Genomic DNA, 22870 nt, shown 5'->3' on the forward strand with positions numbered 1-22870 from the left:
GAACCTCCAACGCGTTCTCGAGGGGTAAAGTCACTCTCGGATGACCTGTACACCGAGTTTGCGTACTTAGTACTGTTAAAGGTACGTATTTTAAAGAGTTCACGAACTCTTATTAGCACAGTCAGAGGTACGACAGTGTACAACGAGTTCGCGGAGTGACCAACCCCTCGCGCGTTCTTTATGGAAGACCCCATCAGTTTTCGTTATTCCCTTCAGAATCAGCGATTATCAGCGCCGCAAGTGTGAAAAGCCATGGGAGGCAGCGGACAATATTGGAACCCTCGGAGGGCTACAGAAATACCAGAGATTATATTCCCTTTAAAGATATAGTTGCAAATTAACTTTTTGGTTTCAAACCTAAATACTTGATATTTTTCCTACAAATCGAAAATGTAACTCATTTTACATAAAATTATCGTTAAGTTAATTTAAATTTATACCCGGCGCCTCGCAGCGGCCTTTTCTGAAAAAGTCGACAAATACATGAATAAAAAGTTATTTTTTTGGTTGCGCGCTTTGGATATATAGATTGCTTTCGTCTAATACGATTTTGAAAACTTGTAACGTCACAGCTCTAGTGTTAATAGTGGCCGCCATGGCAGTTACCGTTTTTTATCAATAGGCAAATTACATTGGTGACGTCGTGAGTTTCGAATTGAAAGCACTCTATTAATAGATTGTGGCTCGTGCGTTGAAAATTCAAAAAGAAGCGCGTGCTCAAAAACTTGAACCATATGACCGAAAATAACCAAATCATGGGTACGTTCAACAACTCTCACCGATGACACCGGTTAGCAATCGCTGACACCGGTTTTCTCTTGTACGCTTTTTCGCGTTTCCGGTTTTGACGTCACGATAGTCATCGGTTACTCACCGAAGTCATAACTAAAACTACTATAAATGCTACGCCATTTAAAAAAAACCCCGATGACTGAATAAAAGCGTTCAGCAACTTTCGACGTCATTATGACGAAAAAGCTCATCAGTTGAAAATATAAATCCATCGGTTTTTTTTCCGTTGACAGTTACTCAATGCTTCCACTTTGAGGGTATTTTACCCTTTTTCGCGTAAAATTGACCTCGAGAAGGATTTTTTTCGAGATTGAGGGTAATGGGGAAAATGAGGGTATTTCGAACATTTCATGGGAAATTTAAGGGTATTTAAAATTTTTTAAAATAATCTACCATGAAATAAGCAACTTAGAACAGATCTAAGTTGCTTTATTAATAATAACATATGTAACATAATTACTCATAAGTATGCCTCTGTATAACATTTCCATTGAAAAAAATTCAATGAGACCTTGTTTTACGCGGAACATACATTGAACGGACCCAAAAGTGCAAAAATGCTTATAATCCTTGCGAAAAGGTTACCATGGAAATGAAATCATGTGATCGCGAGGAACGAGCTAAACTTGACATCGGCAAAGCCAGTCTAGCCTCTGGTCTAGCCAGAAACGCGCGAGGAATTCTCATTAAAGTTGATGACGCGTATTTCGTTACGGAGTTGTAAGTGACGTAATTTACGTCATATCCCGTGAACAATGTTTCATTAGCGAAAATGCTTTTATGGCATACTTATTGGTGATTATGTTACGTAGGCATTGGACCAGCAATATTTTTCGGAATCACCTGTGGTTGTTTGGTTTAAGTCTACTACCGTGGTATATTTTGAATTATTTCCACTGCTTTCTGGTATACTTTCTAGTATTTTCCCTCCGTTTAGCTATTATGGTTTTTCTCGTGCCGAACGGTGCTATTCATAGCGATTTCTTTGGCTAGTATTTTGCTTTTATTGCTTTCATCAAAGTCCCGATTTATTTTAAGTACTCCTATCATTCAAGGTATTTTGAATATTTCATTATAAACGGTTTTGGATACCAGTACATTTTGTTTAGGTTTATCTTATTTGGGTATATTACTAGGCCTTTGATAATGGGACCCAAAAGAAGGTGCATAGCTCCAGGATGTCAAAGTACCAGCCATGATCCTGGTATCATATTTCACACTTTGCCTTCGAACTTAGAAACTAGAGCTAAGTGGTTGTCAAACATTGGCTCACCAACTTGCAAGGTTTTTGAGCATTCACAACTCTGTTCGCTTCATTTCAATATTAACTGCTACGAACGTAGTTTTGGAACTTTGCCGGGAATTGATCCCAAAACCGTTCCATCTTCAAATCGCTTAAAGAAGAATACCATTCCTACTTTATTTGGGACTAACATAAGGAAGAGGAATCGCAGTTCAATTGTAAGTGCATGGAAATTAGAAGTTAACCAACATTAGTTACCACCATTACATTTATAGGATCAGGCCAACTATTTAGGAGAGCCATCTCCAAAAATTGGGGCTACCAATGAGTTGCTGTTTCAAAAGCCAGTAACGAAAAGTGTGAAGATTCAAACTCTGTGCGAAAAGAAAACTTTAAATGTTAAACATAGAGGTAGGTTATATATTTAAACTATTACTATGTTTACAAATTAAAGAGGTTGATAAACTTAAAAATGTAAGTGTATTTATAACTAATTGCAGCGTGTCAATTTGGTGCCTCAAAAATGATTGATAAGTCTACGCAAACTATGCCTTTTCAATCTTTAATGAATTCTTATATTGAAAATGATGAAGTTCATTACGATTATGATGAGGAGGCTGATGAGGATGATTGGGCTAAGCGTGACCCCCTTGATAAAGGTTTCACTCCTTCGGAGTTACCGGAAGAAGATATTTTTATGTAAGTAATAGTAGTAATTAAATGAACTTTTGATATTGCTATTGCTATTTCAATACAGAAATCTCATGAATTTAGATCTAGGGAGTTTGACGAAAATCTTGAAGTGCTGGCAGACCGAAAATTTATAGTTTTTGAAGCTGCACTTTTGCAGCTTTTCAAATTTTGTATGCAATGCCTGGCCTTGTGTAAAATAAGTACATCTGTCAGTGGCACTTGTTTGACAGTTCGTGCTACGTGCCAGCACCAGCACACTTTTGTTTGGAAAAGCCAGCCATTTATCGGCGGAAAGCCAGCTGGAAACATATTAACAGCTGCTGCAATACTGTTCTCCGGAATGAATCCCACCAAGGCCTTGCGAATGCTCAGCTTTGCTGGTATTCAAATGTATGAGCGCACAACTTTCTTCAGAATGCAAAAGGCATATTTATTTCGGGCCATTAAAGATGTAAATTAAATGTAAATTTACATATAATTCATCAACTCACATAATGTTTCTTCTAGGTTTGGGAGAAGGAGCAACGCTCCTTATTGAAGTCCCTTCGGCGTAAGCCTTTGACATTTCGAGGGGATGCAAGAATGGACAGCCCCGGATTTTGCAATAAATATGGGAGCTACACTTTCCTAGAAAATAGCCTAAAAAAAGTTGTGCATTTTGTTTTAATTCAAGTAATATATTTGATTTAAAATTACTATGCTACCGAACAGTAAAAGCATAGATTTACTATGGCTGTTTAGCCTTTTACCATAGTGTTAGGTAAGGTATGATTATATAAAAAGTTGGAGAAACTGAAAACCTTACCTGATACTTCTATAGAAGGCAGTTGTAACCGTCTTATTTCATTGCTTTTAATTTTGGGTAACGCTGATTTTTAGCATTGCATGACGTTTGTTTATAAATGTTTTTAAATAGAGTAATCAGGTGAAGAACACTGTAGCTATGGAGCTCGAAGGTTTTATCCAGGGATTGAATTTTTTTTTTGAGAAACGCTTAAATGTTGTCTGTATGGTAACAAGCAGACATGCTCAAATTCTTGCATATATTAAAAGAAATTTCCCTGATGTGAAACATCTTTTTGACTGTTGTCACCTAGTGAAATGTAAATATAATTATTAAAGTCTTTCTATTAACTGAGATTTGACCATTACAATAATTATACAGCTATCAAATCAAAAATAACCATTGCTGCCAAAACTAAAGGCTGTGAAGTCCTTTCGGCGTGGAATAGCTCAATCCAAAACCACATTTACTGGATAGCCAATTCGAGTTCTGGTGATACCGAGTTAATGAGGGCAAAATGGACATCGCTTCTACGACATGTCATTAATAAACATGATGGTCATGACGCACCCTTCGAAAAGTGTTCTCATGAGCCTGTTGGCATGGATGAAAGAAAAAAGCACTGGTTAAATCCATGTAATCTTTCGCAATAACAATTAAATTAAAGAATAGCTTTATTGACTCTTTCTTCTAGTATCCGATGCATATGGCAAGCTGTCAAAGATAGTGGAAGCCTATACTAAAGATATTGGATTTTTGTCATCGACTGCCCAGACATCTTCAGTTGAGGCTTTCCATTCCGTGATTATTCATTTTGCCCCGAAGAACACCCACTATTCATTTCATGGAATGTGTGCCAGACATGTGCTTGCCGTACTTCATTTTAACGAGAACTCGGTAAGAATTCAAGCAACCACCGAAGCTGGTAAAAGAAGGGGGAATATATTTTTCCCTAACGGCAAGGCTGGTGAGCCTTTGGTAAAACCAATTATGGTTGGATCAACCTATGGTATGGTTATTGTATACTTTGTTTATGACATTTGTTTTTACACTCAATAAATGTTTTTAGAATATGTCTCGCAACTAATGGAAGTCGCTTGTAAATATTCAGCTGATTCTATAAGTGAAGGGATAGAAAAGACTTTGCTGCAACTGGGGGAAAGACCAGCCCCAGTATGCTCTACCTTTATTCATCCGGATAAGGAAGTTATATGAAACGCCAGAGATTTGGGTCAGTAAATATGACAATGAATTTCATCTAAAATCATTTTATACTAGGGAATGTTTGTGTACAGGATTCATACAGACCTGGAAATATCAGGGTATTCAATTGTTGACAGAAAAGTCGGGAATATCAGGGAAATTCCAATTTTTTAGTAAAAATCAGGGAAATTTATGAGGTTCAGAAAGTTTGCCCTAATGAATACAAATTTACATCAATAAGTTTTTCTTAAAGATTTTACTTCATTTCTTCTTTATTAATATTAAACCATTATAACTTAAATGACAATCATGAAATGAGTTACTCTGTAAATCTTAGTTTTATTTTATCTTTCATCTGGAAAAATTAGGGAAATATTTGTGTGAAAACCTGGATTTATCAGGGAAATCTGGTTGTCAAATAGCTGTATGAACCCTGGTGTACTGCATTTTAATCATATTTTTCTCATTTCAATTCAGGAACGATTCTGTTGAGTAATGAACGGTAATAGGAGAGGATGTAGGCCTATAGGGGATGACCTTTTCTCAAACTAAAACATACAACGCGCCAATATCCTTACTTCATTAAGTGGTGTGGAAATAGGATAATTAAGATCAGAGGAAAAAATCTTTAATTGTAAGATGAAGTATTTTAATCTATTTGAGAATAAATAAGATAATTTAAATTTTACAGATGACATTGAAGAAAGTGAAAACATATTCCTTGGCCAAAATTTTGTTTCGGTATTTCACCATATCAATTGAAACCTCTGCTTGCAAGAAGTGAAGATGATGACTCCATTGAAAAGATTGATGCAAAAAATGACATCCAGAATTCACAATATTCGTCGGATGGATATTGAGCTTGGATTTGTGGCACAACACAACTTGGGATAGGATGGCGATTGTACGCTTGATACTTATAGGCTCTGATCAATTAAAATAAATTTTTACTACCATGTAGAAGTGATTTTTTTAAATATTAATCTTATTTGTAAACTAAAACATTAATGTCACGTAACATACGCTTATATCTAGCCCCATAATACATACATTAATACCAAACTTACTTGTAAATGTGACCTTCCGGGGCTACTCTCGATCTCTACCTCCACCTCTGGGGTCATAATGGCCCTGGTAGGCAAGATCAAGCATGAGGCGATTAATGCACACTGCTTTGAAATAATGTTGCGTTATGCAGATCCCATGGATTATTTTGGCATCCAGTTATGGCATTTCCCCCCTTCCGTAAACTGCAACCTTGAACCTCTTCGTGGTGGTGGGGAGGCAACTTCCCACGCTGGCCAATCAAGGCTCTGCTTCTTCCTTAAGCCAAGGTGGGTGGTATCGTGCTTATGGCTGAGTGGTACCGGGGAAGCTTAAATACGGTATCGTGAACGATCCCCTCGGGGCACCAGGCGACACCCCGTTGTATTTCAGCCTTCCGCCGGGCAGAGGATTAAGGGCGGTCACCTTCTACTTTCCTCTTTACTCGTGGGATCTTTTATGAGTTCCAATAATAACACAAACAAAAAAACATCGGCCAAGGGTCTGTCTTTGTCAGCACCCGGCTCTAGCCAGGGGAAGGGGTGTATCTCAGGATACTATCCTCCCTTCAACAAGTTCAGGTCGTGGGTCTGTCCTGGAAGAAACCGAGCCGATGTTGCTAGGTTCTGCCTCCAGCAGTACCCAGCATCAGAAGCCAGGGTCTACCAAAGACAACACTCCGACTGAGGGAAGCAGGGTGAGTGCTTCTCGTACTCGCAAGAGGAACAAGCGTCGCAAGACACTAAGGAAGTTGGCAGAAGACTGCAAAGAGTAACTCCTCTTCAAACAAGAGAATAAGGGAGTCGGACCACGACTCTCCAAGCTCTCAACAACAGGCTGCCAAAAGTTCTAAATCACAGACCTTCAGTGAAGCTGTGGGTTCGACGCGGATGGCCATCATAAAAGATGGCTTTCCCTCGAAATGGTTAACCGAAGCAAAAATGGGAACCATCCAGCGTGGAATTCTGGAGAGGATAGATGGGATACCCTCGGGTAACCCTCTTCCTCGATTCTGGCAATTTCAGCTGAATGGGGGTGCCCTGGTTTACTTGTGCAAGGATGACTTCACAGGTAACTGGTTAAGTCAGGAGTTCGACCACAACGAACAGGTTCTCCAGGGAACAAGGCTTTTGGTAACAAAGGCCAGTGACCTGCCGAAACCTTTTAAGGTCGCTCTCCGAACAAGGGACGTCTGAACGAAGGACCCTAAAGTTCTACTCATGCGTCTACAAACCTTCAACGGTGCGTTGAACATCAACTGTTGGAAGGTGCTGGGCAAATCCGAGGAACCGGCTGCCATTCGTTGGATTTTTCTAATGGATGGTGAGTCGGTCAACGCCATCAAAGCGGCAGGATTTGTTGCGGAGACAGGTTTGGATAGGGGTATCTTTAAGATACTTAGTAACCCAAATCAAACCTCAGTCGTAAGTGTTGTAGAGGGTGTGGTTAATCCTACACATGTTAATGAATCTGAGTCTTAACGACTCGATTATTTCAGGACTAGAGGACTTAGAGCCTCTGTTAAGTGATTACTCGGAAGGGGATACGCTGACAGAGGACATCAAAGACCTCTGTGTTTCGGACGGTGAAGAGGTCCAAGGCATGGTGGCTCAGCCAGGTGGAGCAAGAGTGGGGGAGACTGGTGGAACCGACCTAACCAGCGGGAGTGGTGTGGTTTCCACACCCACCACGGGGGGGTGACACCGGTCAACCTCCAAACTAGGCCCGTCGCCATGAGCATTAAGGTGGTGCAGATAAACTTTCATCACTGCAAAGCAGCTTCCGCTGTACTCTGTCGAAGGCTTGCTAAGGAGCAAATTGATGTTGCTCTCATTCAGGAACCTTGGATTGCCAAGGGGAAAATCATTGGTCTTAATAGTGCAGGTAATGTCTATTATGACTATAATTCCGTTTCACCTAGAGCTTGTGTATTGGTACGCAAGGACATTCATGCCCTTCCGCTCTCAATCTATCACTCTATGGACACCGCCGTGGTTAAAATCATTTCCCCAGCTACTGATGGGAGTGATGAACTCACGCTGGCATCTGCTTACTTTCCTTACGTTGATGCTCTGCCCCCACCATCACAGGAGATGACCAATTTGGTCAACCACTGTGAGCGGTCGGGAAAGAAACTCATAATAGGTTGTGATGCGAATGCTCATCATGTTATCTGAGGCAGAAGCGACTGCAACGATCGTGGTGATAAATTAATGGAATACGTGGTTAGTACGAAACTTCATATTCTAAATAAGAACAATGAACCAACTTTTGTTACTCGTAACAGAAGTGAGGTCATTGATCTTACGCTGTGTACAGAAAATGTCGCAGCTCTAGTTAATGACTGGCATGTGTGTAGTGAACCATCACTGTCGGATCACAGACACATTTGCTATAAAGAAAGTGGTTCAGGTTTATACCGAACTTCGCAATTGGCCTGGTTATAGGGATGATTTATATTTGCATCTGAAGGATGATAAGCCTAGGCTGTCATCGGTGCTGGAATTCTATTTGGCTGTTGATCGCATGCAACATGCCATTATCGACTCCTACCACCGCAACTGTCCGGTGAAGTCTGCCAACCAGCCAAGGTTAGTTCCTTGGTGGAAACATGAGATTGGCAGACTTCGCAAAGGAACTAGGAGGCTTTTTAACAAAGCTAAACGGTCGGGTGATTGGGTTGCCTACAAGCACACCCTCACTGCCTACTCCGCGAGGCAAAGAGGGACTCGTGGAGGAATTTCTGTGAGAATGTCTGATATTCCCAGTACGGCCATGTTAATGAAAATTATGGCCAACGATAAGACTAAACATCTTGACACCATTAAGTTGGAAGATGGCAGTCATTCTTCTTCGGCAGTGGCGCCGCCACCAATAGGCACGAGTAGGCACGTGCCTACGTGGAAAACTAGAGGGGGCCCCAAATTTATTTACAAATGGGTCCCTATTTTTTCATATTGGTAAATTTTCCGTAGCCGAATTAATAGAGAAATTGCTGAAAAATTTCAAACTTATGGGTTTATATTTACTCCATTTAAAAAGGATAATACCCATTGTATAATACCAGGGGTATAAGCGCGTAAGCAAAAATGCAACGGGTGCCTTACGCGGCCGTCACTTCTCCTCCCGATGAGGGGGAGTTACGCGCGTGGGCCGTGGCTAGACGAAACACGAAATCGCACAGGTGCGACAGACAGAAAAATAAACAAACAACAAGCTATCTTGTGACTAAATTTAAGGCTTGTATATATAGTTCTCTTCGCTATATTTTGACGACTATTATGAAATGACCGTCAGTAGCAGAGATGTAGACATGTATTATTTCAAAGAAAAAAAGGGTGACTCACTTTCTCTTTTGATTTCGTGCCTGCCCTATATGAGGGGCGGGGCAAGAAATATTGCGTTTACTCAATAGTGGTACAATTAGATGGTTAGCTCGTAGTGCCCGTAAAGGCGGGAGAGAACCGTTCGACATTGTAGAGAGGTCTACGGGTAACCTCTCTGAAATAACTAGTTAATGTTTATTGTTTATAATAGTTATTTTTATCTCCTGATATAATCATGCATAAATATTTTCAAACCAAGTAAGCGTTATTTACATTTTTGAAAGCATTTCAATTTTTAATGGGCCTTGGCTGTATTACTCGGCGATTTCCAAAGACTAAGAGGAATTCGCCGAGAGTTATTAGTCTTTAGTCACATAATAATTTACGTTGTCAATGGCGAAACGGACTATTATTAAAAAATACATTAGGTAAATAGGTAGTATCATACTTATGTTTATTATGTTACACTTATGTTTATTATGTTACTTATGGTTGAAGTAAATATTTTAAAAATTGGTGGGCAATAGGTGTCCCCAAATTGTAGTGCCTACGTGGGAAAAAATCCTGGCGGCCCACTGTTCTTCGGGTAAGGAGACTCTAACTCATATGTTAGATGTACACTTTCCTGACTCCAGAAATACGAACCGCACTGATTCTATAATATATATATAATAAAGTTTATTAAACAGGAAAAGAAAGTTTACACTTATTGCGCCCTGCTTTAGTAGGGAATGGAGATAATATAAAATACCATGAAAGTTACACAAAAATATGAATGAAATAACAGCAATGACAAAGGAATGGCGATGGATATGGCAAAAGGTACAGTTAGGAAAAATAAAATATAAATAATTTTTTTTTTTCGTTTTATACAATTATATACAAGAAAGATATTTACCACCCGTAAAACTTGTCAAGCCGACACTTAAAGGCAGAACTAGAGGATTTAATCTTAATTGGGGAAGGGAGGCCATTCCATGAGTTTACTACTCGCTGTGTGAAGAAGACACGGCTCGAGGTACAAGCATTACGCTCCTTACATATCGTAGGAGCTTTCCTACCCGTCCAGCGAATGGTAAAGCAGGAGGTGGCCGAGACGTCATACAACTCATAAATTAGTTTGAAGGCCTCAACCAAATTATTTATCAGACGCCTATTCGAAAGGGACAAAAGACCAAGGCGCGCAAGACGTTCAGGGTAAGACAGAGAACGAAGGCCAGAGACCATCTTGGTGGCCTTACGTTGCACTCTCTCAAGCCTCTCAATATCCTTTACCAGGTGAGGGGACCAAATACTCGAGATGTGGACGGACATAAGATTGATATAACACCTTAAAGGACTTGATAGAGAAATAGGAAAACGAACGTTTTAAAACATACAGGGCAGAAGCCACCCGACTGTGAGTGGTGCCCAACATTTTTCCATCCAACATGACGCCAAGGTCACGAACAATTTCGCTGGCCTTGATGACCCGACCACCCAACCGGTACTGGAAAAGGGGATTGTTAGGACCACAATGGAGGACCGTGGATTTATCAAGGTTAAAACTCATCCCATTTGTTGAGGCCCAGGAGTCACTTTGCGTTTAAGTCACTTTGCAACAATAGACAATCGTGGGATACTTTGATTTCGCGCCCAAGTTTGGAGTCATCAGCAAACAGCCTAATAAAAGATTCCCGAATAGCTAACGGGAGATCATTGATATATATATGACGAACAATGTAGGTCCTAACACCGAACCCTGAGGAACACCACTATTAACGGGGCACCAGGAGGAAACGACATCCCCTAATATCACGTGTTGAACCCTCTCGGTAAGAAAATTAGCAATCCAGTTAACTAGCAAAGGGGGGACATCGAGTAATTCTAATTTACGGATAAGGAGGGAATGAGGAACGGTGTCGAAGGTTTTACGCAGATCGAGATATATCAGGTCTACAGATTCACCAAGCTCTAAGGATTTAGTGACGAGATCTAAAGTGGCTAAAAGATTCGTAAAACACGAACGTCGCCGAAGAAACCCATGCTGGTTCGGAGAAAAAAAACACGAGACGATAAAAAAGAAACAAGAGAATCTCTAACGTGCGTCTCTAACTGTTTACAAGGAATACACGGCAAACTTATACCCCGAAATGTGTCAACTGAGGAGGAAGTGGGGGATTTACGGAGCGCGGTAACATTGGCTTGTTTCCAAATGGCGGGTAGCCTACCAGATTGGAGCGAGTGGCGATATATTTCCATGAGGGGAGAAGCTATGATGCATGCGCCTTCGCGTAATAGACGTGGATGAAGGTTGTCAGGGCCAGGAGACTTGTGAATAGGTAAACGGTAAAGGTAACGGTGAACAGAGCTATAAGTGACTCCAAAGTCAGATAGAGAAAAATCTACGCTGTTTAGAGACTCATTTAGATCAATCCCTGAAGCAAAGTCCAAGTGGGGTTCAGGTGTAAAAACGGATTTAAAGATGTCATTAAGCGCCTCAACTATTGCCTCAGGCTCACGGAGTGTATCGCCTTCGAGAGTTTCGACTAGAAACAGAGGCTTTTTTGGTTTAAGGGAATGAGAGACGTGAGAATATAAGGCCTTTGGATTGCTGGGAATCTCATCAACGAGACGAGCTTCGTATTTGAATTTTGACGCACGAATATGCTTGGTAAGAGCATTACGGCGAGTAGCAAACTCATGGCGAAGTGCTATTGTAGGGGAAGCACGAAATGCCCGGAACGCTGTACGCTTGGCCCAAATGAGAGACTCAGTATCTGACGTCCACCATGGTTCCTTACGGAGCGCCGAGCGACGTGAGGGTCGGACAGTTATTAGGGGGACACTTTCCGGTCGCGCATCAAAAACAAGGCGTAAAAACAAATTGACCTTGGAATCGAGAGAGGGAACCTGCCGGATACTAAACCACTAAGACCACTCCTTAGTTTGCAATGCCGCGCGGTAAAGATCATAGTCGCCGCGACCATAGGCGTACCGCGGAGCAGCCGGACGCGGTAAGGGGGCAGAGCATACACAATCGAGGGAAAAGGAAAGGATGTCGTGGTCGCTATTACCGAAAGGGGGAAGGTGAGAGATATTACGGGGAATATCCCAATCAAACGTGAGAATTAAATCTAGGAGGGAGGGGACATTATTACCACGGTGGCGGGTAGGACTAGTAATATGTTGGCGCAATTTACAACTTGATATAGTGTTGAGAAGACGAGCCTCAATAGATCGCACACCTTTGGTAGTAGTGAAGGAAGGCCAATCAATAGCCGGAGCATTAAAATCGCCTAACACAATAAGGCGGTCCGCTAACTTGCTGGCTCTCTCCACCGTTCCCACAAGTTTCTTGAAAAAGTCAGGCGATGAGTTGGGACTACGGTAACAACACAATATATGAATTAAGGAGGAAGCAATTTTAAAATTGGCAAGCTAAGATATTCGGGGAGGTAAGGGAGCAATTGAGAGAAACAGCAAGCCACGGACGGCAGTACAATATACATCCACCACATTTGGTTAAGTCACAGTCAACTCTAAACGCGTCGTAACCATCGATATGAAAAAGTTCAGGGCCCATATCTTTCCGAAGCCAAGTTCCAGTGATAGCTATGAGATCAGGGACACGTTCCCAGGTGAGTAAGCGTAGTTTGGATAGTTTGCTCAGCAACGAGCCAGTGTTCGTGGAGAGAAGGTTCAAAGATCCACTAGTTGTAGGGATGAACGGAGAGGCGCCAGGATTTAAAACCGATAGCGCCACAGGGCGAGGAGTTGGATGGGAGTAAGGTGCGATTGAAGTTGAAGGGAGCACAGACGAGGGAAGCCGCACAGGATTACTTAACGAGAGTGCGGCTGAAAAGAGTTTTTTGAAGGAAGCCGAGTACTATCGGAGCATGGAGGTCTATGTGTTGATGAGTTATAGATCGCATTAGGCGGATAGGGGAGACCATAACCTGGTGGAGGAAATGAAGGTGGTTGGTACGTGTAGTTGGCCGTCGAAGAATGTGGGGGGGTGCTGGTGGCTAATGACTTGACTGAAGTCCTGTCACTCGGTCGCCGCAAAATCCATAATTAAAAGGCTCCCAATCTATAAGATGGGAGCCGTCAACATTGCAAACGTTGACAAGTTGAAAGTTGTCGGTGTCACCATCGACAGCAAACTTTCCTTTCTTCCTCATCTCGAGGAAGTAAGTGTCCGAGTGACAAAGCTGGTGCAAAGCATTGCTTGTTTTGCAAAGGTTGAGTGGGGCCTCGACCATAAAGCGTTAAGGACTATCTACCATGGGTGTATTGTGAGAGTAGTGGCTTACGCTTGCGGTGCTTGGTGGAAGAGCACGCAAAATAGTGTGATGGTGAGGAAGTTGAGCTCAATACAGATAATTGCGGCCCTTCGTATTACTTGTGCTTACCGGACTGTCTCGAGCGATGCGCTGCGGGTCCTTGCTGGTATTCAACCGTTGGACCTGGTGGTGAGTCAGGAAGCTGCTGTGTTCAGATCCTTTTCTTTTAGAGAAGACAGCAAGCACTGTGGGGTGGAGTTACGTGGTGGTAACTACCTCTACCCAGGCGACCCATGGGAGGACCACCCAGCGGTCAGAAGCATTATAAACATCACAGAGCAATTACCCAATGGCAATGGGATAGAGGTGTTTACTAACGGTTCGTTGTCCGGTCGGGGTGCCGGAGTGGCATTTGCTGTGTACAGAGATGGTGTGGAAGTGTACAACGAGGTCACTCGCATTAATGGTAAGGTGGATGCGTTTTCTCTTGAGCTCTTAGCAATACATGAGGGTATTTGCTGGTTAAGGACGCATGGTCAACGTCCTGGTGATGGTGCAACGGTTTTTACAGATTGTCTTTTTGCTATAAACGCAATAAGCAATCATAAAAACAATCATGGTTTATGCCATGATATCCGTAAGGTGTTAAAACGGATGGAGACTCAAGTCAACTTTACATGGATAAAGTCGCACACTGGTTGTGCAGGGAATGAAAGTGCTGACTTTCTTGCAAAGTCAGCAACCGATCTTCCCGAGGAGAAGGAGATGAAGCCAACTAAGTTGGTGATTAAAAGGTGGCTAAATGAGGTGACGACTCAAAGGTGGCAGGAGTCGTGGGATGAGAGTGAGAAAGGAAAGGTAACTAAGAAGTACTTTCCTAAGGTCAATGGTAGCTTCAACACGAACTACTATTTGACGCAAATCCTAAGTGGACACGGTAAGTTCCCACTTTACCTGTTCAACTTGGGTCATATTGCATCGCCCAAATGCATATGCACTGCTCTGGAAGCAGACTCAGAGCACTATGTTCGTAATTGTCCGAAAACGAACCATTTGTTAAGGAGACCAATCCGCGAGAATGGACTCCATAATCTGGATAACGAAACGATCAACGATCTTGAACGCGTAATGCGTTATATCGTTGTGAATTTTGACGAACTCACGAGTGAGTCGTGAGTAGGAGATGCAGGTATACGGGTGTATACTGTTGTGTGTACGTGTTTTAGGAAGCATTTCCTATTTTTGTATACAGGTCGACGGCTCGGCCAGGACAGATGATGAGTAACCCCTGTAATGCTTTGGCTGCACGGGGTATATAAATACAACAATCTGATGTCACTCGGTTGCGTAGAGAAAGAGTCACGAGAAGGAGATAAATTCACGACAGTATTATTCCGAATAACTAGGCCAGATTCACCACTGGCAACACGGCTATGTAGTTCGTCTAAGGCACGGCGATAGTCAGCTAGTTGTTTCGGGGTCTGATCAATACGAGCGGAATAACTATAATGCGAGTTAGTAGAGCGTCGAATTTTGATAAGCCCAAGAAAAGCTCGTTTTGGAGCCATGTGCGGAAACACGATAAGGAAGGGACGAGGTCGTTCTCCTGTGGCTGGGGTTCTAGTGCCAAGTCGGTAATACGGTAGGTTAGTGGGAACCCTACTCGAGGCAAAGAGCTCAACAAGTATTCCAAGTTCGTCTTCAGGCGAAAGATCCTCAGGTACACCAAAGAGAATGGCGTTGAGCCTTCTATTTTCCACGGCCAGGTCCTCCGAAGATACAAAGTCGGAATTAGGGGGGGGGGTAAAGGGGTTTGCAGTTTATCTGTTTTTTTCGACAGAAGAGACTGTTCCATGGCATCAAAGGTGGCCTTGAGTGACGAGGCCAGTGTATTGACATCGCCCGCGAGGGAGTCAATCGAGGTACCATTTTTGGTGATAGCGACAAAGCTGCTGCTATGGGAGCCTATAGGCTCAACCAGAATGGTTGGTGGAAGGCGAATATTTGGGATAATAGCCACACCAAGATCTACCGGGAAACTTCAAGTCAGTTACCTGTCTTCCTAATGGGTTCTGATATGAAGGCTACGAAATTACACTTTAGTAAGCCTTTCAATACCTATTTTCCAAGCCGTACGGAGTGGGCCAATCACAGCACCCTCGGGGCCAGAGGAGAAATCGTCTGGTTTACCGATAGGTCTAAGACCCACTCTGGCTCTGGTTCGAGGAGGTATTGTCTTACTAGCAATCTCGGCTTCTTTGAAAGCCTTGGTGTTTATGCTAGTGTTTTTCAGGCGCTATCTGCTTCTGTGTTGACTTTGGTCTTAAAAAGAAGCTTCATGGCAAGGTTTTCCAAATTTATTCGGATAGTCAAGCAGCCCTCAAGGCTCTCAACTAGTTTCAGGTCTCTTCAAAACTGGTTTTTAGCTGTTTGAATCTCCTTCGGAGCTAGGCACCAACAATAAAGTTCAGCTCTATTGGGTTCCTGGCCATCGGGGGTTCTATGGTAATGAGAAGGCCGATGTCTTAGCCAAGAAGGGGGCAGAGGCTGGGTTCTTTGGTCCTGAACCTGCCGTTCCTATCCCCTCTAGCATAGTTCGTGGCCTTATCTCTAATTCCATGGCTGACCGTCAACTCAAGCTTTGGCTTGAGGTGGATGGCCTAAGGCAGGCTAAAGAGTTTATCTCGGGCCCCTCTAGGCCGAGAGCTAAAGAGTTGGTCTCGCTTTCCAAGTCTAATATTAGGTTGGTCGTTGGCCTACCAACAGGTCACTGCCTCCTTAACAGACATCTTTACCTGATTGGAATCAGTGATGATCCAATCTGTAGGGCATGTCAGGTTGAGGAGGAAACCGCCTCTCATGTGCTTTGTAGGTGCGACTATTACGCGGCCCAAAGATTCGAGCATCTTATATTTCTATAATATGCCGGCCAAGAGGATTCTCCGTTTTGTGTCGGATATCGGGCTTCTTAAGTCATAAGGTTCGGGGTTGCACAATGGACCTCCGGTTGAAGTGCGCGAACGGGCATGAACTTAGCCCTTCACCCCTTTCACTAATAATAATAATAATATTAATATTAATAGGGCATTTCCCGACAACACAGACTCTCAGTACGTGTAAGCATTGACTGGCGTTCGCCACACTCGCACCTGTTATGAAAATTCTATTTAATATTTGTTAAGACGTGGTTCACCATGAGCAGTATTATTGTAGTTAGTTTTTACCATTTTGATGTTAAATTAAAAATAAAACTACGAGCGTAAATAAAAAATGACCATTTGTTTTGAACACTTAAGCCTCGTCAAGAACCGCTAAAATTAGGTGACCGACATTTTTTTTGTTTACAACTAACTCTCCTTTCGTTTAGGTCGTTTTAGGTGATATATTCCAACAGAGGCCGCCAATACACTTTCTCGTCCCTGTATCTCCTGTCATTGGTCCGGGAGAGAGTTCCAGTCCTTGATGAAGGAGGGAAGAAATGCGTGCTTCCGAAGCTTAGTTTTCAGATAGGGCATAACATAGGATTGGCCGTTTTTCTAACCGCGATGATATTGTATGCGCGATTGGTGAAAGCGCCCCATTCGCTTTATGGATGATGGAGTTTATCGCTACAAGACGTTAACATTCTTAAGTACTTGTGAGATACTGATGTCCCACGAGTACCCGACCGATGTGTCAAAACGGACGGCCTTTCGTTGAACCATTTCGAGTTTGTGTGTTTCCGCCGCGGTGTGTTCGGACCACACGGTCGAGCAGTACTCCAAAATCGGAGTCACGTAGGTTTTTATGGCCGATGCTTTCGTGAGAAAGGAGCAGCCGTGGAGGGTTCGGTGGAGGAAGCCGGGAGCTCGGTGGGCCCTAGAGACAGTCATAGAAACGTGGACATCCCAGGAGAGCGTGGCAGTTAAAGTAACACCGAGATACTTGAACTCTTGAACGTGGTTGATGGCCGTGCCTTCAACTTGGTACCCAAAGGAGGTGGGTTTAAACCCTGGGCGGTGAAGGCTTAGCACTTTGGATTTTTTGGAGTTTAGTTTCAGCTTCCAGTGGCAGCTCCAGAGCATGATTTGGTCGAGGTCCAGCTGCAGGGTGTCGTGATCGCCAGGGTAGAAAATTGCTCGAGACAGGGCGACGTCATCGGCGTAAATGGACAAACGAGATAATACACCAGAGCCTACGTCATTGACATAAATTGTGAAGAGAAGATTGCCAAGTACTGAGCCCTGTGGTACGCCTGAAGTGACGGGATACCAATCTGACTCGGCACCAGGAACTCACGCTAGCCACCGTAGAGTGGGGACGCGTACGCCGTAGCTATGTAGTTTCGAAAGAAGAAGCTGATGGGGCACCGTGTCAAATGCCTTTCTGAAGTCTAGGAAGACCACATCCACTTGGGGGGCGGTCTCCAGACCGGCGGACTAAACGTCGACGCTGGAGAGGAGCTGGGTTTCGGTACTGTAACCGCGGTGGAAGTCGTGCTGGGCTGGAGCAATGGCATTATGGAGCACCAAGTGGGTAGTGACGGAGGAGGCGACAACGTGCTCAGCAACCTTTAGGAGTTGGGCCAACAGGGAGATTTGTCTGTATTCCTCAGGATCCTCTGGGGGGCCCTCCCTTTGGAATCGGCGTCACATTGGCGCGCTTCCAGTCCTGGGGGGTGTGGCTGTGTAGAGCAAGCAATCATGTCCGCCACCGGAGAGGCCAGCGTTAGTCCATCAGGCCCTAGCGCCTTATGGGGATTTAACTGCTGAAGGAGCTTTATGATTCCCGTGCTTGAGATTGTGATATCTTCCATGGGGGGCAGACCGGAGGAAGGAGGGGGACTTCGCTGAGCACTGGAGCGGTGTAGGCCCGGCTAGCAGTTTGGCTTTTTCTGCTGGAGAAGAGATAACACCCACTGCCGTACGGAGGTCCGGCACTTGTGAATATTTTGACTTGCTACTGAGAGCCTGGTAAAATAAGCGCTTATTTTCATTAAAGTTTAAGGCAGCAGTGTCGAGGTAACGCGTACGATCTTCCCGTAACGCGAATTTCACAAGCGCACGCTGACGGTGAAATTCCTCGGAATTTGCGGGGTTTGCTTACAACGCCGATAGCGGTGGTGCGTTTTTCGGATAAGGCGCTTCACTGATGATGTTACCCATGGGACACCGAATCTGGAGGAGATGTTGCGTGAGGGGGTGTGACGTAAGACCGCCTCAGAGAGGTAGCCTTAAAAGTGTCCCACTTGTCACACATATCCTGGTTTGGGAGGCACAGTAACTGGAGTTCAGTATCCGCTTTGCCGATCGCTAGGCAGGTGCGGGGGGGGGGCAGTCTAGGTGGTGAGGGGAGTGCCGGCAGAGTGAATTGAAGGAAGTCGTGGATCCCGAGACATGGGCGGTGTATCACGTCGCCAACAACTCCTGCGGGAGACGAGAGCGCTAAGTCGAGAATGCTTTCACAGGAAGACGTAGTTCTGGTAGCACTAAGAACGTGCTGCGTGTAGTTGCACGAGAGCACAATGCACAAAAACTTCGAATCGAGAGTTAAAGGGGTTTGTAACAGACTCCAGTCTATGGATTTATAGTTGAAATCGCCAACTACTAGGATATCAGAGACATCCTGGGACAGCTTTTCAAGTAAGGCGTTGACCCGGGCGGAATACGACTTATTGGACGAGGGGGGGGGGAGCGATAGACCCAAGCGACCCTCAGACATTTGGAGCCGATAGTGAGTCGCACCACAAACGCCTCAACGGTATCCTCGGAGCGCACTGGATAAGATTTTTTGATATTGGCGAACGCGATCGGGATCCCACCACCGTGTCGATTTCGGTCGTGACGGTATACGGCAAAGTCCGAGCCAAATATTTCCGAGGAATTTATCGAGGAGTCCAGTTTTGTCTCAGTTAACGCGACAATAGCAGGGCGGAGAGTTGAGAGGTAACCTCGGAAGGCTGGGATCTTATTGCAGAGCGATTCCATGTTTACGTAGAGGAGAGTCAGGGGAGACCGTCGGGACGGTCAGGCCGACACGGTCGCTGAATTGGAAGTGTTTTTTGGCGCTGAAACAGCCAACCCGCGATGAAGGCGGATTTCGATGCCGGCGTCCCATGTTGACGGGTCTAGCTCAATAGCCACGGTATGGGCCTGGGGGTAGCGAGAAAGGTGGAGAAGCCGGATGACAGATGGTTTGGGGGGACTTTTTCCACTTTTACGACAGCAATGCCTTGGGCTTCCGTATGCTGTTGGACCAGTGCCTCTGATGCAGATTCGTGGACTCTAGAGATGAGAATGGACTTCGTGTCTTCCGTGGAAAAGCCTCGGATTACTGGGTCAAGACTGGTATTTGTACCTCATGTACTGGTAAAGAGATGCTGGGCAGCTGAGCGTTTGGCCACATAGTAGATTCCTGTCGGCCAGTTATCAGAGTCAAGTACTGCTGAGATTTGGGCTGAGGCAACATCAAAGAAGCCGATTTTGTAGGATCGGCCCTTTGGTGATAGTGTACGAATAGTGTACGGTGTTATACCACGGTTTGAAAGATAGTCGAATAGGGTTTGATCCGAGACAGCGCGATTTAATCGCGTGAGGAAGACCGACCCAGTTGATGTACCCACGACCGGGCTGGACCGCTGCGAGTGAGTATTCTTCTGGCTGCGGTTTGGAAATTTTTCGGAACTAGCTTTCCGCTTGATCTTCCCCTGACCGGGTGGCGGGGGCGTAGGGTTGACAGGTTGGGACGCCATCGCGACGGACACGTAAGATTTGCTGGTTTTGATAGTGAGAGGACCAGCCTTGTCCTGGGGGGGGGGGGGGGGGTAGCATATGAGGATGAGGAAGGATCAGGAACTTCAGTGCCCACACGCGGGGGCTTGTTTATAAAACCCCGCGAATCAGGAACCGTCACATTGGAGTCTGAATCAGCTGGGACTGCGACGCTAGTAGCTATGAATTTACGGAAAGCTGCAAGTTGGGTATTAAAAAGAGGACTCCCAGTATTGGCCCCCTCTAGAGCAGCGACTCGGGCAGCGAGTGTGGCACAGGTTTTCTCCAAGGTTGCAATGTGTGTGAATAACGATGGTATTTTATTTGCGCAGCGGTCGCAAGCCCATACACCGTGCACATTGGTATTGGAATAAATTTTGACACAAACCATATGAAAAAACTGCGAACAGAAGGCACAGGCCATCATTTTCCCGGCCTGTTCTTCAACCCGTCCTTTAGAACAGTCAATTTTGCAGTAAAGTTTGGTTTTAGCAGCAGTGGCGCCATCTGGGGCGGCCGCGGTAGAGTCTTGCGCAGCTTGTAGAGAAGGAGCCGGCAACATGCGCGGGTTATTTTTGTTGCGGAAGGACGTGTCATTTTTGTCTTCGTCTTTCTTTTACCTTCCCTAGTTCTTTTTTTTTCTAAGCCTTTTCGGCCTAGCTTCTTTTGTCTTAGCTTTCCCAGTCCCTATCCTGCCTAGTTTTTTAGCTTTCCCCGTCCTGTTTTAGTCGCCCGCTTTTGGGACTATAGCTTCTTCCTCGGAATTTGCCGGCGTTTCTCAAGGTATGGAGTTGGCCGACGATGACTCTTCCGGCTACATCACCGTGGAATCGTGGATCGCCGCGGCCGGCCGATAAACCGCGCCAGGCGTTCGCGTTCGACGAGCGTTGGGGAATTCCAGGACGTTTCGGCGCCCGGGTACAAAACAACTTCACGTGTATACCGTTGGTGCTTTCGGCGAAGGGGTCACTTTTCAGCCCCTCCCACAGGGGGACCTGCCGAAAACGGAGGAGCAGGCTGCGGCTATCAAATCAACGACCGCTTTCGGAGATTTCAAATTTGGAGTGGCGGGATCCCAGACGGCATCGGAAGTGGCTCTACGGCGGATTATTCATGTCCCGACGGACATTACCAAAGCGGATATTGAGGAGGCCTTACACTCCAGGCAGCAAGCGGTCAAGTCGGTCCGCCGTCTAGGTGGCCGTTCCAATACGTTTCTCATCGGCTTTCCCAAGGAATCCGTTCCGAGGAAAATCTTCGTGTACGGCATGGCTTTTGGGGTTCTAGATTACACCCCTCGTCCACTACAGTGTTACAAGTGCCGGCACTACGGGCACATTGCTTCAGCTTGCAGAACCCAGGTGGCTCACGAGATCTGCGCCACATGCGGAAAGGATCACGTCTATGATCCTACTCAGAGGTGTGAAGCGACGGCATATTGTGTCAACTGTAAAGGCGCCCACAGCTTTAAGTCTTCAGAGTGTCCTTCTCTAAAACGGGAGCAGAAAGTACTACAAGTCCGCCGCACAGAGGATGTCTCCTTCAGAGAGGCACGAGCAATCGTCCGTCAAAAGTCATACGCCCACGTAGTGTCACGCCCCAGGAGTAAAACCCCACGCAGGCCACCACCGTCGGCTGCGTCCGCTCCAGCGCTACAGAAGCCCGCGCCTCTGCCCTCTGGGTCTTTTTTCGGCTGCTGATATTTCTCTGATGGTGGCGCACATCGTGGCCGCCGTTGTGGAAACCTACGAAAAGATCCAGGGCACCCAGGACAAACGGTCGGTCTTGAAATCCCTTGCGGCTTCTCTTACCGCCGGATTTGTGGACAAGTTCAACAGCAAATTGCCCCCTCATGGTCAGGGCACTACCACTCAGGATGCCTTCACTTCACATCCTACTGGAGATGATTAGCGTCCTCCAGTGGAATGTCAACGGCGTTCGTTCTCGATTACCGGATCTCATTGACCTTCTCGGTGACTTACACCCCACTATTATCGCGCTTCAAGAAACTTTTCTCTCTCCAACGGATATAGTCAATCTTCACTTCGACTGTTATGAACCCTTTCGTGCGGACAGGGTTGTCCATCGCCCTTCGCCTTGAGTTCGTGGTGGTGTTGCGACTCTCGTCGACAAGTCTCTTCCGGTAGTCCGTCTACCCTCTCCAGCCTGTGTCGGTGTGGAATCTCTAGCCTTGAAGATTCACTCCTCCGTTGGATGGTTCACCCTCTTCAACATCTATGATCCTCATAGTAAAGCCACTAAGGCGTTTTTCGACCTTCTCCTTCGGGATGTAACCACTCCCGTCTTAATCTTAGGCGATTTCAATGCCCATAACATTCTCTGGGGTAGCTACAAGACAGACGCACAGGGCCTCGTCCAGACTTGGCTGGAAGACCACGACAATCTGGTCCTCCTCAACAGCGGTGAGTCGACTCGTCGCCCAACTAAGGGTCCTGATGGTGCACTAGATCTTGCTTTTGCGAGTACCGACCTGGCTATCCATCTCCCTTGGTCAGTCATACTCGCAGGCACCAGTGACCACCTTCCAATTCACATGGGCGCTCCATCTCAAGCAAATAGCGGTCATACTGGCCCAGCTCACTGGCACTACCCTGCGGCTGACTGGAAACGCTTTCGCATTCTTTTGGATGACTCCCTATCAACTGACCCCTTGACAACTCAGTCGGCTGAAACTATTATATTTCAAGCGGCCCTGGCAACGATTCCGGTTAAGCGGGGAAGTGGTTCCGCAGCCCCCCGCCAGCCTCCTT

General features: G+C 45.2%; 1 protein-coding gene across 2 annotated transcripts; it reads left to right on the forward strand.

Annotated features, from left to right (window-relative positions):
* The first annotated feature begins 1627 nt into the window (after window positions 1–1627).
* Window positions 1628–5664, forward strand: LOC149926440 (uncharacterized). 2 transcript variants are annotated; one of them, XM_090158204.1, is made up of 13 exons: window positions 1628–1667; window positions 1730–1847; window positions 1929–2253; window positions 2311–2446; window positions 2536–2734; window positions 2810–3179; window positions 3236–3376; window positions 3645–3831; window positions 3894–4148; window positions 4207–4521; window positions 4582–4743; window positions 5193–5349; window positions 5407–5664. In XM_090158204.1, exons 3-11 carry the CDS (start codon window positions 1939–1941, stop codon window positions 4725–4727), a joined length of 2064 nt encoding a protein of 687 aa, XP_090014330.1. In that variant the 5' UTR covers window positions 1628–1667; window positions 1730–1847; window positions 1929–1938; the 3' UTR covers window positions 4728–4743; window positions 5193–5349; window positions 5407–5664. The 2 variants fall into 2 exon arrangements, with proteins under 2 accessions (XP_090014330.1, XP_090014329.1); XM_090158203.1 differs by lacking the exon at window positions 1628–1667 and having other exon boundaries at window positions 3236–3400.
* Window positions 5665–22870: the final 17206 nt, after the last annotated feature.

Source organism: Leiobunum rupestre, chromosome 9 (genome assembly GCF_980474605.1).
Source record: "Leiobunum rupestre chromosome 9, qqLeiRupe1.1.hap1, whole genome shotgun sequence".
Taxonomy (NCBI): domain Eukaryota; kingdom Metazoa; phylum Arthropoda; class Arachnida; order Opiliones; family Sclerosomatidae; genus Leiobunum; species Leiobunum rupestre.

Coding starts and splice junctions, on each gene's coding strand:
- LOC149926440 (XM_090158203.1), top strand. CDS start 1,939: ATGGGACCCAAAAGAAGGTGCATAGCTCCAGGATGTCAAAGTACCAGC. Junction 2,447..2,535: donor TTTAAATGTTAAACATAGAG/GTAGGTTATATA, acceptor AACTAATTGCAG/CGTGTCAATTTGGTGCCTCA. Junction 3,832..3,893: donor CTGTTGTCACCTAGTGAAAT/GTAAATATAATT, acceptor ATAATTATACAG/CTATCAAATCAAAAATAACC.